Genomic DNA, 15,998 nt, shown 5'->3' with positions numbered 1-15,998 from the left:
TTGGAGTTTGTGAAGCAACTGTTTACAGAACTGTTCGAAGGACCATTTCCTCAATCAACGAGAACTGGAAACGTCGCTTGATTGCTTCGCCCTCAGGTAATTCTGAATTTGAGCACATCAGTAATGGATTTGAAAGACGGCGTGGTTTGGAAAAGGTAATTGGAGCTCTTGATGGATCACATATACCTATAAAAGCTCCAAGGCAAGACCAAGAAGTGTATATAAATAGAAAAGGATTTCATTCAATTGTTTTGCAAGCAGTTTGTAACCACAGAATGGTTTTCATGGACTGCTATGCTGGATGGCCGGGCAGTACACATGATGCAAGAGATTTGCATCGCTCTGATTTGTATCAGATAGTGCTGGAACAAGGAACTGAAAGACTATCTCCGTATGGTAGTTATCTGTTGGGTGACTCAGCATATCCTTTAACCACCTGGTTGATGAACCCATTTCGAGACAATGGTCGCCATTTAGAAAAAGAACGACGCTACAACTTCCTCCACTCTTCTACAAGGATGGCCATCGAGCGAGCATTTGCTTTGTTAAAAGGTCGTTTCAGACGTCTCAAGTATGTTGACATGGTCAGAGTAGAGGACTTTTCAGAATTCGTAATGGCTGCATGTGTATTGCACAACATTTGCCTAGCTAGTAGTGACGAGCAGGTTGAAGACATGATTCAGGAAGGTCAAGATGACAGTTGTTCAGATCTTCCTGATGTAGATGACATAGCAAGTGATGGTCATAGAAGGAATGAAGCCACTCTCAAGCGCAAGAACATCATGGAACACTTGTGGGCAGATAAGCATTTACGATTCTCTTGACTGAACATAACAGAATAGTTGCACACAAACATATCTCTTTCTGTTGTACTAGTTACTTATTACAGACAGATTTTAGAACATCAATCAAGCCAGAGAAAGCTTCCATTTTTCTCGGTGCATCCGCTCAAGGACATCAAGTCTCTGTAATTCCTCCTTTTGTCTAGCTTCTGTCTTTCTAAGAAACTGCACCACATCTGGCATGTGGGTACGCCTTCTAGAGCTGGACATCTTTTTCTTTTTCTTTTCTGGTGGTCGGCAATCCTCATCAGCAGTAGTAACGTCGATAGCTATTATGTCATTATCACCCTCACAATCCCTTTCCTTGTCTTCAGAAAGATCTCTCTTGCTTGAATTGCTGCTGTTGCTGCTCCTTCTGCCGTTCTCACTACTGCGTGTACTTCCTTTGCTGCTGCTGCTGCTGCTGCTGCTATTGGTGACGGTACTAGGTAGTATGCATGCAGGGCTGCAGTCTGGACGACACCCCAAAAGTTTGTCGAGGTCCTCAAAAAATCGCATTCACGTCTGTCATTGCCTGCCAAATGAGAAGAATTATTATTATACAATCCAAAACTGTTACAGTGAGACAATGGTAGTATATTGTTGTATATAGATATCCTACGTACCATGCAGCAATTTCCGTCGATTGTAGTGGTATGCATATCTATCGAGATCACAAATATAATGCGGAAAGTACTGTAATGCAGTTTGTAATGCAGTTTGTAATGCAGTTTGTTACCTTGTTCAAAGTATATGACGGCAACACTGACATCGTGCGGACAAAGACAGGTAACGCATTGACGTCACTGGCTGGTTCTGCCATATATTCGCTAGCACTTGCAGAGAAATTTAGTTCTCCACCTGACGAATATTGCACCTGGTAACATGGCTGCTAGCGTTGCTTCCAAGGCTTCTAGAGATTTCGGAAACTGCATTTGTATATCCTACTCTGACGGTAGTCACAGCGTACCGAAGAGCAACTTCAAGTTTGACATTGTCAGTGATGTTGTCAAGTAGGAAGAATACGACAGTGGAATGGTTGTTAGAGTTTACTGTAGCAACGACAAAGATATGGACAAGTAAGTGGCCCCCTAGTATATTTCCGTAGGGATTGCTTTGTAAGCAGCATAGACAAAAAGAACATAGTCTTTTAGAAACAGACTGAGTGACTGTATTGGCTGTACCATGTTGAAGCTAAATCTCAATAACAACGAATTGAGGTCGTACTTAATGCACAAGTACCAGGAATTTGAGGTACCACTCTGACTCTACCTTTCACGTTTACTAAGCAAATTGATGTATTGTATTATGACAGGTGAACACTCCACCTAGTGAGAGACAAAAGTACCAGGTAATTTACCAGGTAATTCGGTACGGACTTCAACCTCCAGAAATGGTGGAAGGCAAGCGTGTGTTCGTCTTGAACAAACACGTTCACGTCGACAGCTACGGTAAATGAAATGATACCGCTCACAGCCCATTTGTCTGGACAGAACAAGCTTCAACACCTCTTCCCAACTTTAGAGGTCCACTTACTACGGAACCTCTCAAGAAGCTAGTAGACGTCTGTCGACAAAACTATGAAAACAATTTTCTTTCGGCTTTTTTTGTGTTGGCCGGAGCTTCAGTTATTGCAAACTACGAAGCAAACTTTCGTAAACGTTGTGATAATCCTCCAATAATTGCGTTCGGCCCAGTTCTCTGCGGTAAAACGAGGTGTGTCAAAGTGCACTTAGCATCTTCGGCAGCAACCCTAAGTACTTCTGCCAAAAAATTACCGAAGTTTACAGTGCAAAAGTTGGCAAATCTACAACCTTCGACTACCTCATTGACGACATCAACGACGGTAAAGAACTGGAAGAGTACATTCTCCTCAACTACGGAGGTGCTCACCGGGGTCACATTCTTAGACAGGAAAGTTCAGCTTGCAGTTTTATGGCATCAGTCAATGAGCCGCAACTTCAAGACCTGCTGAGCAGTGACAGGTTCACAACCGTTAACATTCTTAACATGTAAGAGACAGTAATCTTGCATCTGTCAAATAAAAAGAGTTTCAAATCGTTACTAAAAATTTAAACTATTTGTAAATGGTGATTTTACGATAATGTTTTTAGATACGCGTCAAAGCCTGTTTCATACAATTTGATAAGCCTCTAACGGTAAAACCAAGCAAGGATCAGGCGAATTTATATGACGTCACTGTTCAGCTGTCACAAGGTGTGCACCAGTCTGTAACTGTATTGACTACAGCTGGAAAGTTATTTCTCAGCCACTGCGGGAGAGCAAAGTACAAAGAAATTTGCAAAAAGTACAGGACCTTTTTCAGAATGCAGTAGGAAGGTCTCATGTTACTTACAGAATTTTTCTTTTCCATGCTCTAACTGTAAGCATTGCATGTACTGTAAACGTGGAAATTTTCGCGTGTTTAAATTTTTCGCGTTTTTTTTCATCAGACCATTTCGCGGGTTAAAATTTTTGCGGTTTGATGCATGTCACGTGGTTCTATGCATCACGTGGTCCACCTTGCCGCTGCTGAATTGGTTACGTAAAGCGGGGGATGTAGAGAGAAGATCATGTCTTCCGCAACCCACTGACGTTCCCGGTCTACCTTCCAAGACAGTAAAAGCTGCAAATGATTGTGTGTCGCTTGAAGAAGGTCCCCCTACGAGGGCTGAACGCAAGCGAAAAAGAGAGAGTGAGTACTACGTGTACAGTGCCTCGGAACGATTGAGCATTGCTCGTTATGCAAGCGATCATGGAGTTGCACGAGCAGCCAGACACTTCAGTAGTGTACTGAGTCATCCAGGGAACGAAAGTACGGTTCGTTCGATGCAGAAAAAATACCTCCAGAAGATTAAGCAACAATCAGGTGAAGTTCCACTTGTCTCTCTTCCAAGACAGAAACGTGGACATCCATTGTTGATTGGTGATACATTGAAGCACATGATACGGAATTACATTTTGAAACTTCGAGAAGCAGGCGGTGTGGTCAGTGTACCCAGCACCTGCTTGTGGGATCATCGCCCACGAAAGAAAGGACATGCCGGGTGAGTTTGGAGGTTCTTTTATTCCAACGAAGAACTGGGATCCTTGTATGCTAGACAGGATGGGTTTTATCAAACGGAAGGGAACCAAGGTTGCCAAAAAGAAATCTGGTGACCTTCCTGAAATAAAACAAAATTTGGTTTTTAAATTTCTAGATGTAGTGAGTAACCATCAAATCCCAGCAGATATGTTTGTGAACTGGGACCAAACTGGAGTCTGCATGGTCCCTTCTGGTAACTGGACCATGGAAAAGAAAGGGTCCTGTCAGGTTGCTATTGCAGGTTTGGATGATAAACGAGAAATTACGGTATTGCTTGCAGTCAACATGTTAGGGTGAAACCCTACCCAGTCAAGTGATTTACCAAGGTACCACTGATCGTTGTCATATCAGATATGACTTTCCTGATTCTTGGAACATAACTCATACTGCTTCCCATTGATCAACAGAAAGCACCATTTTAGATTACCTAGAGAAAGTGGTCGACCCATACATTGTCCTGAAAAGACAGGAATTAGGACTGCCCGAGAAGCACCATGGCTTGTTGATTGTTGATGTTTTTAAAGCCCATCGAACAGACGCAGTACGAAAATTCCTAGATGCAAGGTACATTTCTGTGTTGTGTGTGCCAGCGTGCTACATAGACAACTTGCAGCCATTGGATTTGACTGTCAATAAGTCATTTAAAGAAGACTTACGGCAGTCATTTCAAAACTGGTACGGCGATCAGGTCAGACAACAGCTAGACAGGGTACTTCTATGTGCGACATTACTGTAGACCTCAGATTGTCATCTATTAAGACTTTGCATGCTGGCTGGATTGTACACGCTTATCAGGCAATATCTGAGCGTCCTAGGCTCATCAGAAGTGGGTTTTCTCAGGCTGGTCTATGCATGCCCTTGCCCCTTCCTTGTATTGCTTCAGCAAAACAGTCAGTGTCTGTTACTACTCCTTCGCAGTCCAAGAAGTAAAGTCCTATGACCAGTGTGCAGATGACCTTTGCAATGATGCCTCTGTTGCATTGATTTTAGAATACTTCAAGTCAGTTATTTCTTATGTATTACCATCACAATTCTGCCAGTCAACGTTGAATGGGCGAAATGGCAGCAATGCTTGCACGGTTATATCTATTTGTGTAGCTACCCAGATTATGCTAGTTTGTGTGCAAGTACCCAATAGTGGTACTGTAGAACCATCACAACAGAACATCAGAGCTTTCGTTGCATGTATTGAATAAGGCAACAAGCGTTATGATAGTGCTGGGTGCAGAGGCTTTTTGTCCGTTTACGGTGCGATAGAGGGCCTGTTCGGATATGAACGTGAAAATTGCCAGAGGAGGAGATTTTGGCGTGTGGGATTACGACCAGTTCAAACAAGATCTGCTGACTATCCGAGACAGAGCTGTTGGAGCAGGCAGTCCATACCGGTGTACTTGTAATGCCAAGTCACTTTTCAGTCGCAATTGCATTCGATCCTCGCAAGATGTGTCTTGCTGTGTTGCTGTCAAACACAGCATGGCAGTGGTATGAAGCTTGGTGCCTCCACAGCTGTAGCTTCATTAGATGACATTGGTATTCTGCACATGGCAGAGTTTCTTGATTTTGCTCTCAATGGAAATGGCTTAGCAAATGCAACTATGAAGGGTGCAGACATTATCTTGATTCAGTAGTTTGAGTAGAGTACTAACAGCAGTACTTCTACAGTATACAGTACTATCAGTATAAAGTTTGCTACTAGTAGACAGTATCCCTTATACGGGACTTTGCACGGGGATGTCACGTGAGGAATGGGCCACGCCTTCATAAATTTTCGCGTCGTGTTTATTTTCGCGGACAAAACTCCAACCGCGAAAATAGCGAAAATTTTCATCACGCGAAAATTTCCACGTTTACAGTATGCGAGATTCTTGAATTAACGTGCATGCTACTAGTGTATTAATTTTATATGTCGTATTTTTTATATAGATAACCTTAACTAAGGATAACAGTCACAGACGGTATAATCTAAGAAAAGACTTAAGACCGTTAGCTACTACAACTGCTTATAGATGAATTAACTAAGATAAGGATGCTCAATTGCATGCACGTGAAGTTGAGTGAGATAAAGCGGTATACATACAACTACTAAGTATAAAATAGATAATGATTCTGTTTGCGTCTATACTGTACAGCTGTCGTCGCAGCTTGACAACACAGTTCCCGAAGATCAAATATGGAATCATTTTGAGACGAGCGATTCTAGCGAGAGGAATCGTCATTTTCTCTGCCTTCCTCAACGCTAGGAAACGTTTTGGACAACATTTGGAAACAGTCTGTGCTCTCTTGTTCAAGGGTATGTGCTTTGTAGTTATCAATTGTCTTACACTAAGTCTAAGTTATATCAGTTTGATACCTGTCAGCAAAAAGGAAGTCGGATTTCTGTTTTGTTTCACTGCAGTTGTATATTTTGATAGTGCTAATTAATTGATAACTTATTGGTTATAGGTGCTGCAGATTCTCAGACCTGACGTCACATTTAAAGACAAAAATGGAATCCGTCATGAAGGTATCGCAAAATTTCGCTTTCTGACGTCTGTCTTGTCATGGCAGAAAGAAATATCACTCTCTTTGACCTAAGTTCGCTGGAGAAATCTATTGCCTCGGTCAAGCAGTTCATCAAGAGGTTTGAAGTGATTAACCTGTTATATATTACAAGCAGTGAAACAAAATAAGGAAGTCTCGTCACGGAGACTGCACAAGGAGAGTTCGCTGCTGCGTTTTATCTGCAAAACTATTTACCGAAGACATCATCAGAAACTTGAAGAGGGTCATGCAGTTTGCTGGGTTTACTCACTGCATGTACATATGGTGTCGTATATTTGCATGCAACTGCGAACATGATAAAAGAAAGAGAGTCTTCAGAAAATCCAATCGCCTCTGCTTCCCAAGGTGCTATATAGAATATAGTTCTGTACATGTTTTCCTTCAATTTTAATTAACTTAATCCTACAGAAAAAAGACACAGTTGATTCAGATAGAGGAAGTACCACAACATACACGGATTTAGAAGGTTGGTGTCAACACAGGCACATAAGCAAAGGTTTGCGTGCCTAAACAGACCTTTGTGTGAGAACAGGCGATTTTATTGAGTTTGATGACCATTTTGCTGATAACACTGGTTCGGAAAATTAATTTTGTTTGTTGTGATTTTTCAATTTTCATTTACGCAATTAGGGAGTGAGAAGTCACGTGGGCAGTTACAGGCTTCTTGCCTGAATAAACAAGGTCATTGTTTGAATAATTAATTTTTCATATTAAATTAATTAAATAATTTGCAAACTTTCTAACACTTCAAGAAAATTTTACAGAAGACATAGTAGATCCTCTAGGTCGACGGTAGGAGAGTCATCAATCTATGGCTTGAGAATTAATGTAGAAATTAAACTAGCAAAATAACCTAACTCTGCTTAGATTCTCACACTGACCTGCCACAGTCTCAATTTTTTTAACCCCAAGTTCACAACTTTCCAATGTTTTCCAAACACTTCAAGATGCGTATGGAAGTAGCGAGTCTGAAACGTCTCCAAGTAAACGTACTACTATATCTAACGATATAGAGCTTGTACATAATGGTCTAGATACAGCAAAGCTGTCCAGAAGATCATTGTTTTCCACTGTGGTTTCTCCACATGTCTGTCGTCAGTTCAATGACTGCAAAGACAACAGAATTGTTTCTCTTGAGATGGAAAATTCAATACTTGATGACGGTACTAGAGATGTAGGCCCACAATTGGTGTACAACATTATAGAGTAACACTGTTACCTAAACACTGCAAAGTAACGTCGGAAAGGACTAATAGCCCAGACGTCGCTAGCGCCTCCTTATCCAGGGGTGGGCATTTGTCGCTATGGTGCCAAAATTGCCGACAGCACTGGGCCATTGGCACCACTCGTGCCTTGTCTTGGCGACACAAATGCCTTCAGACTTGATAAAATAAATTGTCACTCCGACCTTCTGGAGTCGGTATCTAGTCTAATGTCATTACCCATTAATTGAATAAATCGCTGGACCAGTTGAAATGCAATATCTGCATTGTCGTGACGACTGCAAGCACGTGTCGTAGGCATGATGTCCACATGATTTCACGGAGACAGCAGACGCCAACCTCTCCACATTAAACGACATGGCTCAAAAACGGCTTGAAGAGTTCTGTAGGCAGACCTGTGGCCGTCGAACTTCTTGTGAAGGTTAGCCGTTGAAATCCAGGGCGCTCCTAATAGTACGTCCCGGTCCGACTGTCACGTGCCAGTGGAGACAAACGACAACGCCACCGCTTTTGCTGTGGACATTCCTTGCTCTTCAAATGCAACACTAGCTAATCTTCTGCCCTTATTTGTCAGCTGTTATGATACCGCGGAGACCTATGGAACGACTGAATCTGAGAGGAGAGCAGATTGTGAATCAATATCTACTGCTAGTGGTACGGGTACGGAGGGTTCAGCAAAAAGACCATGTCAGCACGGAGCTGCAGCAGAACGAGTTTACAAACCTGAATGGAGGATAAACTGGCTGATGAATTTTGATGAGGCAGCCAATGAAATGGTATGCATGCTCTGCTCCTGTCGACTGAAAAGTTTGAAGATAGATACAATAAAAAAGCACCATGATCGAAAGCACGCACGCCTAACAAAGAAAGAGTACTCCGACAGCAGAAAGAAACTTCTTGTTTGAAGTATAAACTGAAATAAAATTACAGCAAACGCAACTTAAAAAGCTCACACATCCCAAGCAGAATATCAATCTAGCATCGTACAAGCTGGCATTTGTTATCGGGAAGCACAAAAAAGCCTCTATCTGATTGTGAGCACTATTTGGAGTTCGCAAAGTGTGCAGATCCTGAATCAGATGTATTTAAGCAAATGGCCTGTAGCAGAAGAATGATCACTCGCAGGATAGTTAATATCCACGCGTTCTTATGCGAAAAGTGAGAGATGATCTAAATAGAGCTTTGTTTTGGGGCTACATGTTGGATGAATCAACTGATAAGTCCGTGTTGGAAGAGGTAATTGTCTATGCGCGCTTCATAGACACAAAGGAAGGACAGATCAAGCCGGTTACTTGTCACACAAGAACTTATTTTCATTTGAAGTGTATCAATCTTTGTAAACCACTGTAGCATTGTGGAGTAATCGTGTTGTTATGTCAACTATAAATATGTCACCGCTTGTCCGACATCACAGAAAATGGTGACACAAATTCCGCAGCACGTAAACGAAACAATAGATGCTGTGCTAAAGCACTTCAAATACTCAGCTGTAAGCCAAAGCCAGTTAAAATCAATTCTGGAGCTAAAGGGAGAGAAATATGTGAAACTAATAAACTAACACAAGGTCAGATGGCTTTCTCTAAGCGATCGTGGTTGTCGATTGGTATCTCTACGATCTACGCTCACTGAATACTTTGAAAGAGAGTCAATGGCGCAAATAGGCCAGTTGTTCGAAGGAAATGCAATATAACTCTATGAAAAGCTCTGAGAGGCAACATTCCTATTCTATTTATTCTTCTTGCACGCCTATCTACCTATTTTACGTGAAGTCAATGTCCAGTGTCACAACAGAAACGGTATAATCTTTGAGTTTTTGAGTCGTATTCCAAAATTCAAGCCCTTATTCGTACTCTGATGGAACGTGTTGCTCTCGACAGGGCACTTCAACTAGATGAGTTGATGAAAGAATCGTGTCATTGATATCAGTTCTCTTATTGCACGATTTATGGTGTTGTTGAAAGAGGTTACCACGCGTACAGGAATGATGAACTCCTGGATTATCTGTTTGAGGACTCGCACAAGAATGCTGACGAAACTAATGGAGAGAAAGTAGATGACGTAATTGGCTTCTGGTGTGACTTATATCGAAATTTTGACGATTACAAACAACTTGGCAATACAAAGAAGTTGGCAATACTGATTATGACACTGACACCCAACACCTGTCATTGCGAACGAGGATTTTGTACTATGAACTATGTTAAGAATGATTTTAGAACGACACTGACAGGTATAACACTTAACGCGTGCATGGCTGTTGCTTAGCAACGTTAGTGAGTTTCCACTTGTGAAAGTTCTTGATCACGTAGTAGCTTAGACGTACATATTAGAGTAGATTCATTGAAATGCATGTTAAGATTCCTTGTCTTCATGGTTTTGGCACCGATGTGTCAACTTGGTGCCAGACTGCGGCACCAGGCTTGATAAAAACGTGCCCACTCTTGCAAGTTATCGATCGTTGAGTAATTCTTCTCATGCATGTAACCTCCGGTCCGCATACTCTGATACGCGAGACAACTCATCCACTCTCTGAGTTAACAGAAGCTGTCTAGCTCAGCATTTTCAAGATTCTCCGCACTCTACTTTCAACAACTCCAGCTGCATTATTTCTGCTTCTCATATATATATATATATATATATATATATATATATATATATATATATATATATATATATATCTTTTTAGCCTGATCTATAAGGCTAACAGCAAAGTCTCGATCATCTTCCTCAAAGCTGCCATGACGTATATGTAATTGCATGGATGGTGATTTCTAGAACTGAAACACACTACCGTATTACTTCGCTTAGAAGGGCATGCTCTTGTAGGTGAGGTTGAGCAGAAATTGTGTTCACGACACTCTGCAACTGTAAGAGCATGCCCGTATAAGTGAGGTAGCCTCGAACACCTGGACCTGAAAACGTCAGCGCTTGCGCAGTTTAGCAATTTACCAGATGGCGTCGGAGGAGTTTGCAGAGGAGTTGGAGGTTACTGAAACAGAAACTGAAAGTACAGAGAGAAAGGCTAGAATTTCGTATACGGTGAAGAGGAAGCTTTCTGCGATAGAAAAGTAAGATGAGTACGGAGGGAACCTATCAAGAGCAGCAAGAGACAGCGGCGTACCGCGAAGTAATCTTCGGCGATGGGTCAAGCAAAGGAACGAATGAGATGGCAGTGAGGACGAAAGATGAGAAAGATGGCAGTGAGGAAGAACGCAGTGATGAAGACAGGGAAGAAAATTAGGATTAAGATGCTTTATAATATGAAGACAGTCATTAGATAATATGTGCATAGAACGGTTGCATGCTTGCTTAGGTTTTTTAGGTAGTAGACGAGAATCAGTATTTGCTTTGTGTGCATGCTTGTTACCAGGATACCACAACAGCTTTTTCCCTCGCCTGAAAGGGCATGCCCTTATACCTCGAGGCATAAGGGCAGTCTGCTCAACCTCGCGCTATAAGAGCATGCTCTTCTAAGCGAGGTAATACGGTAATTATCTTTATTAAGGCATACTGGAATGCCAGTGGTGATTGAATAGAACTTTTCTGTAAAAATATCTCGATCATCTTCCTGAATGCTGCTGACGTAATTGTAAATTGCATGCATGGTGGTTTCTAGAACTGAAATACACTAATGATCTTTAATATTAGGCATACTGGAATGCCAGTGGTGATTTAATAGTACTTTTCAATCTTACAACTCTAAAGAGATTTTCAAGGCAATCTTGAGTAAGTCTTTATGTTAGCAGAACTTTGTGACTATAGCATTGATTAATTTCTCGTATACTTTAAGTACAGATCTTAATATGTGCCATAATCACTCCTGTTTGCACAGGCTTCCAATTACCTCTATCTCCTATCTTTGTAATCTTAATTTTAATCACACTTCAAAAAAGTAACAGTCCTTTTGTGCCGTTCAGCATGCAACCGACGTAGAGCATTTACGGGCTTTCGACTGGAAATATGGTCAGAGTGGTAAACTACTGTAAATAAATATGGAGTAATAAATTAGCCATTGCTTTGATTCTTTTCTTTCACTGGTTACCTCAACTACCAACTGACTGAGTTGCTGTAAAATTTAAGTACATGTGAAATTTTCATTTAGTCAAAGTGAGATAGCGTAATGGTGCTTGAGTGACGATAATATTCATTGAAGAAACGGTAATAGTCACGAGTGCAGCCACACATACACAGCAGCATGGTCATTCTAAAGGATCATTTAAGAGAATCGTGTCTAGATAAACATCTATATATACTGCCTTCACTGCAGGCAGAGTTGTCGGTGTAATGGAACATTCCGTCCCCCATCCAAACTGTCCCCCTGGACCAAATTGGCCGGCCTATCCTGTTTGGGCGGACAGAATATTCCAAGCCCATTCTGTCCCCTCTTGGCCCATTTGGTCCGAGTTGAAGGTTCTCAACGAAACAAACACCTTACCACCAAACTGATTTCTACGTTTAATACAGGTCGTTGTGGAGCCAAATGCAGCGTGAAATTACGTCAATCGCTCACTTAATAGTGAAATAGACAAACCTGTAGCTTCTTGCAAAGCATCATGATCTTCAGACGCAGACAGACGGAACCAGTAGTCTTCAGTCAACGGCTTCACTTCGTTCTGTGGCTAAAACCTCGCTATACAATCTCCCAGGCAGATTCCGTGTGAAGCAGTAGCGCATGCTATACCATTTGGCGGGTAGTGTGAAGCAGTAACGGACGATATACAATTTGGCGAGTAGTTTAATTCCGCGTTTCATCTACATGTCTGGCAACGCCTCCAATGACTTTTCTTTCAACTGCGACGACATTCTCAGCCAGTTTGATGAGTCAGACCTAAACACTCCAGCCTTTACGTCCACTTCCAGCTACGCAGACGTCTACGAGTATCTGAGAACTGGTCAGTACATTGCTGCCCACACCTCTGATAAAAAACAGCACAACGTCAATTCGTAGAAAAGCAGCTAGCTTCAACCTCCGAAATGGTACGTTGTACTATCATGGTGGAAACCCAGTGAACATGAGGCGTGTCATAGAGGAAAAGACTGAGCAGCATCGTTTGCTGAGAGCCTCTCATGAGGGTTTATGTGAAACAAACAAGCTCAAGTCATGGGAGGACATTTTGGGAGAACCAAAACTATCAGTAAGCTGACATCTCGCTACTACTGGAAAGGGATGAAAACAGACGTAGACAGCTTGGTAAACATCAATTAGAATTTGTTAGTTAATTAATTAAGTGTCACTTACCCAGAGATATTTACTAGATTCAGTGCTGTGACACATGTCAACGTGTGAACAAAAAATTGGACAAAACTGCATCAAGTCTTCATCCAATTCCAGTACAACCCAAGGTATGGCTTCAAGTTGGAGTAGACCTTGTTGAACCCTTAACAACATCTCGCAGTAGCAACAAATACATTATTACATTGAACGACTACTTCAGCAAATGGCCAGAAGCAGAAGCAATACCAAACAAGACTGGACAAACATTGGCTCTGTTTGTGTACAAAGTATGTACTAAATATACTAATAACACAACAAACACCACACAAGAAAAGCATGTGTCTTGATTCAGATGATCTGTCGACATGGTTGTATGAAAATCCAGATCACAGATCACGGAAGAGAATTTGCTAATTCTATCAGTGAACACCTGCACAGTCTAACTGGTGTCAAACACCGCATATCTACAGCATATCATCCTCAAACAAATGGATTGATAGAAAGACTCAACAGGACCCTCCAGGAGACAGTAGCCAAGCAAATTCGACTCTGACCAGAAAGATTGCGATGAGCTTCTTGATGGGATTCTGTTTGCGTATCGAACAACTGTCCACGAGTCAACATATTGTACTTCCTTCTCAATCACACATGGAAGAGAGGCTCGCCTCCCATTAGAAATGGAGCAAACTATACTAGCGACATACACCGAGACAGACAACCACATGACTGTAGAAGACAAATAGCAACAATGCCAGAAGTGCAAAAATCTATTCACCAAAAATCGTCAAGAAACATTAAGACATCTCAAGCACGGCAGAATAATTACTTTGATGCCAGGCACACTCCAGAAGTGTGCTATTACATGCATACAAGTGAAAGACCTGGTCCTTGTCAAAAACTTAAGACTAGAGGGCCGTAAAGGTGGAAAGTTGGAATCAAGATGGGAAGGTCCCTTCTCCATTTTTAGGCTGTGACCAATGGTGTGTACAAATTGTTAAAGGATGGAGTCTGCCTGAAGAAGGCAGTCAACAGCACACGACTGAAGCTCTACCATTGCTCTCAAGGGTCTAGGCAGAGAAAATGCAACTTACTAACCAAACCAAAAATAGTACGTGCAATTAACACTTCAATTCCGTTAATTGTCAAACTCAACATTGGCTAATTGTTTCCAGAAGGAGACACCTGGAAATGAGACAGAGAAGGACCGAGGAAATAAGGTATGAATAAACTGAAGCAGTAGTGATGCTGTTTATATATATATATATATATATATATATATATATATATATATATATATATATATATAGCCATGCATAGCACTGGACGGCTAATCAATTGTAGCTCTGAACACACGATGGAGGAGGCTCATGTCGGCGATATTGCAAACGAGAGTGCCGAGACGAAAATGTACGAAGTCTTCGCCTACTTGTCTAATAGTCAATATCCGGCTGCATCAAGCAAAGCAGGGAAAGGGGGTCATTCGAAAACGATCCAAAAAGTTTGAGTTGCTTTCTGGTGTTCTTCACTACAAAGATAGTCCTAAAACTGGGGAGCCAAGACTTAGACAGGTGTGATGCGAAGTACATAAACTATTTCTCTGCCTCACTTTTCTACTTGCTAAGGTTATTTCCGACAAAACAACCAAGTTGAGAATACTGGAAGCATGCCGCGATGGCAAAAAGTTGGTGGGTGTCACTTCGGAAGAGACAGAACTGTTGACAAAATCACGGCAAGATACTATTGGAAAAATATATACAACGGTACATCAGAATGGGTTAGTGATTACTACTTACATGTAGATTACTTTGCTAACTGTTTCAATAGATAAAACATTGTGAAGTATGTCAAAGTTCCAAGAGAAAGTTCGGCACACCAGCGCCATCTCTACATCATATTCCTGTGACGGACACTTGGAAAAAGGCCGGGATTGACCTGATTGAATTTCCAGTTAGCAGCAGCGGCAATCGGTTTGCGTGACATTGATACACTACTTCTCGAAGTGGGTAGAAGCTGCGGCTATTCCAACCAAGGAATCTTGTCACACCCTTGGCTTTTTGTACAAGATGATTCTTCGTCATGGCTCTCCAGAAGAAATCATCACAGACCAGGGAAGGAAATTTTGCAATCAAGTAATGAACAGACTAGAAGAGCTGACAGGCTTTCGCCATCTTGTCACGAGCGCCTATCATCCTCAGCCCAACGGATTAGATGAAAGGCTTAATCAAACTCTAAAAGCAGCGTTGCAGAAGCTAGTCAACGAAAGACAAGACGATTGGGATCAGTTGATTGACAATGTTCTTACGAGCCGACAGCAATCAACGAAGTACACGCCATTTTTTCTCATGTGCAGTTGTGAAGCAAAGCTTCCCATTGACATCAGCTTTGTTAGAGAAGAAGAAACTTCTCGAGAGTTATCTCTAAACGAGAAAGTGAAGACTATGATTGGCATTCAGGAGAAGATTCGCGCACAAGCCAAGAAAAATATAGAAACCGCTCAGGCTAGACAGAAACGGCAGTATGATATAAAGCACAATACAAGAACAAATCTCAAGGTAAGAAGAGTGTGCAACAGACATTCAATTAAATAACTTAATCGAATGAATTCTGACTACAATGACAATGTTGACAGTCTGCTTGCCATTTGAATGTAGGTAGGAGAGCAAGTACTTCTTCAGGAAATGAAAAATGTGGGACGGAAAGGAGGAAAATGGAAGTCCAGTTTATGGGATCTTTCGTAGTCGTAGAAGATTTGGGTAAAGGAAGATTCAGACTACAAGATAGCACGTCAAAAGTCCTAAAAACAAAGTTAACTGTCACAGACTAAAACGGTGGTTGAAACCAAACATGAAAATGAGTGACCGCTCTTCTGTAAGTTATAAATATAAATATATATATATGACGTCGCGTGGAAACAGGCCACATTGCCAATCCGTCTCGGTGGTTTGGGTTTGAGAGAAACCTGTAGAACTTCCGCACTCGCTTTCGTAGGCAGTTGCAATTTTACACGGGATTTGAGTATTCGTCTCTTGGGGTGTGCTAAGCCACCTGTTTTGAGGAGCAGTGAAGGGCCAATCACTAATCCTGATGTTCCAGATCTGCTTTTCCCAGATGAG

The 15,998-nt window shown here is 41.6% G+C and overlaps 2 protein-coding genes across 2 annotated transcripts; both read left to right on the top strand.

The window, feature by feature from the left end:
• Positions 1–416: 416 nt before the first annotated feature.
• Positions 417–953, top strand: LOC134187028 (uncharacterized). Its single transcript, XM_062655143.1, has one exon. It carries the CDS (start codon positions 444–446, stop codon positions 822–824), a length of 381 nt encoding a protein of 126 aa, XP_062511127.1. The 5' UTR covers positions 417–443; the 3' UTR covers positions 825–953.
• A 13,448-nt stretch (positions 954–14,401) lies between these two features.
• On the top strand, positions 14,402–15,549 carry LOC134187436 (uncharacterized protein K02A2.6-like). The gene has a single exon (XM_062655555.1). The coding sequence runs from the start codon at positions 14,949–14,951 to the stop codon at positions 15,471–15,473; it is 525 nt and encodes a 174-aa protein (XP_062511539.1). The 5' UTR covers positions 14,402–14,948; the 3' UTR covers positions 15,474–15,549.
• The last annotated feature ends 449 nt before the right edge of the window (positions 15,550–15,998 follow it).

Source organism: Corticium candelabrum, chromosome 11 (assembly GCF_963422355.1).
Source record: "Corticium candelabrum chromosome 11, ooCorCand1.1, whole genome shotgun sequence".
In the NCBI taxonomy this organism is placed as follows: Eukaryota; Metazoa; Porifera; class Homoscleromorpha; order Homosclerophorida; family Plakinidae; genus Corticium; species Corticium candelabrum.
Note: the sequence above shows the minus strand (reverse complement) of the source record. Positions and strands in the feature narration are given on the sequence as shown.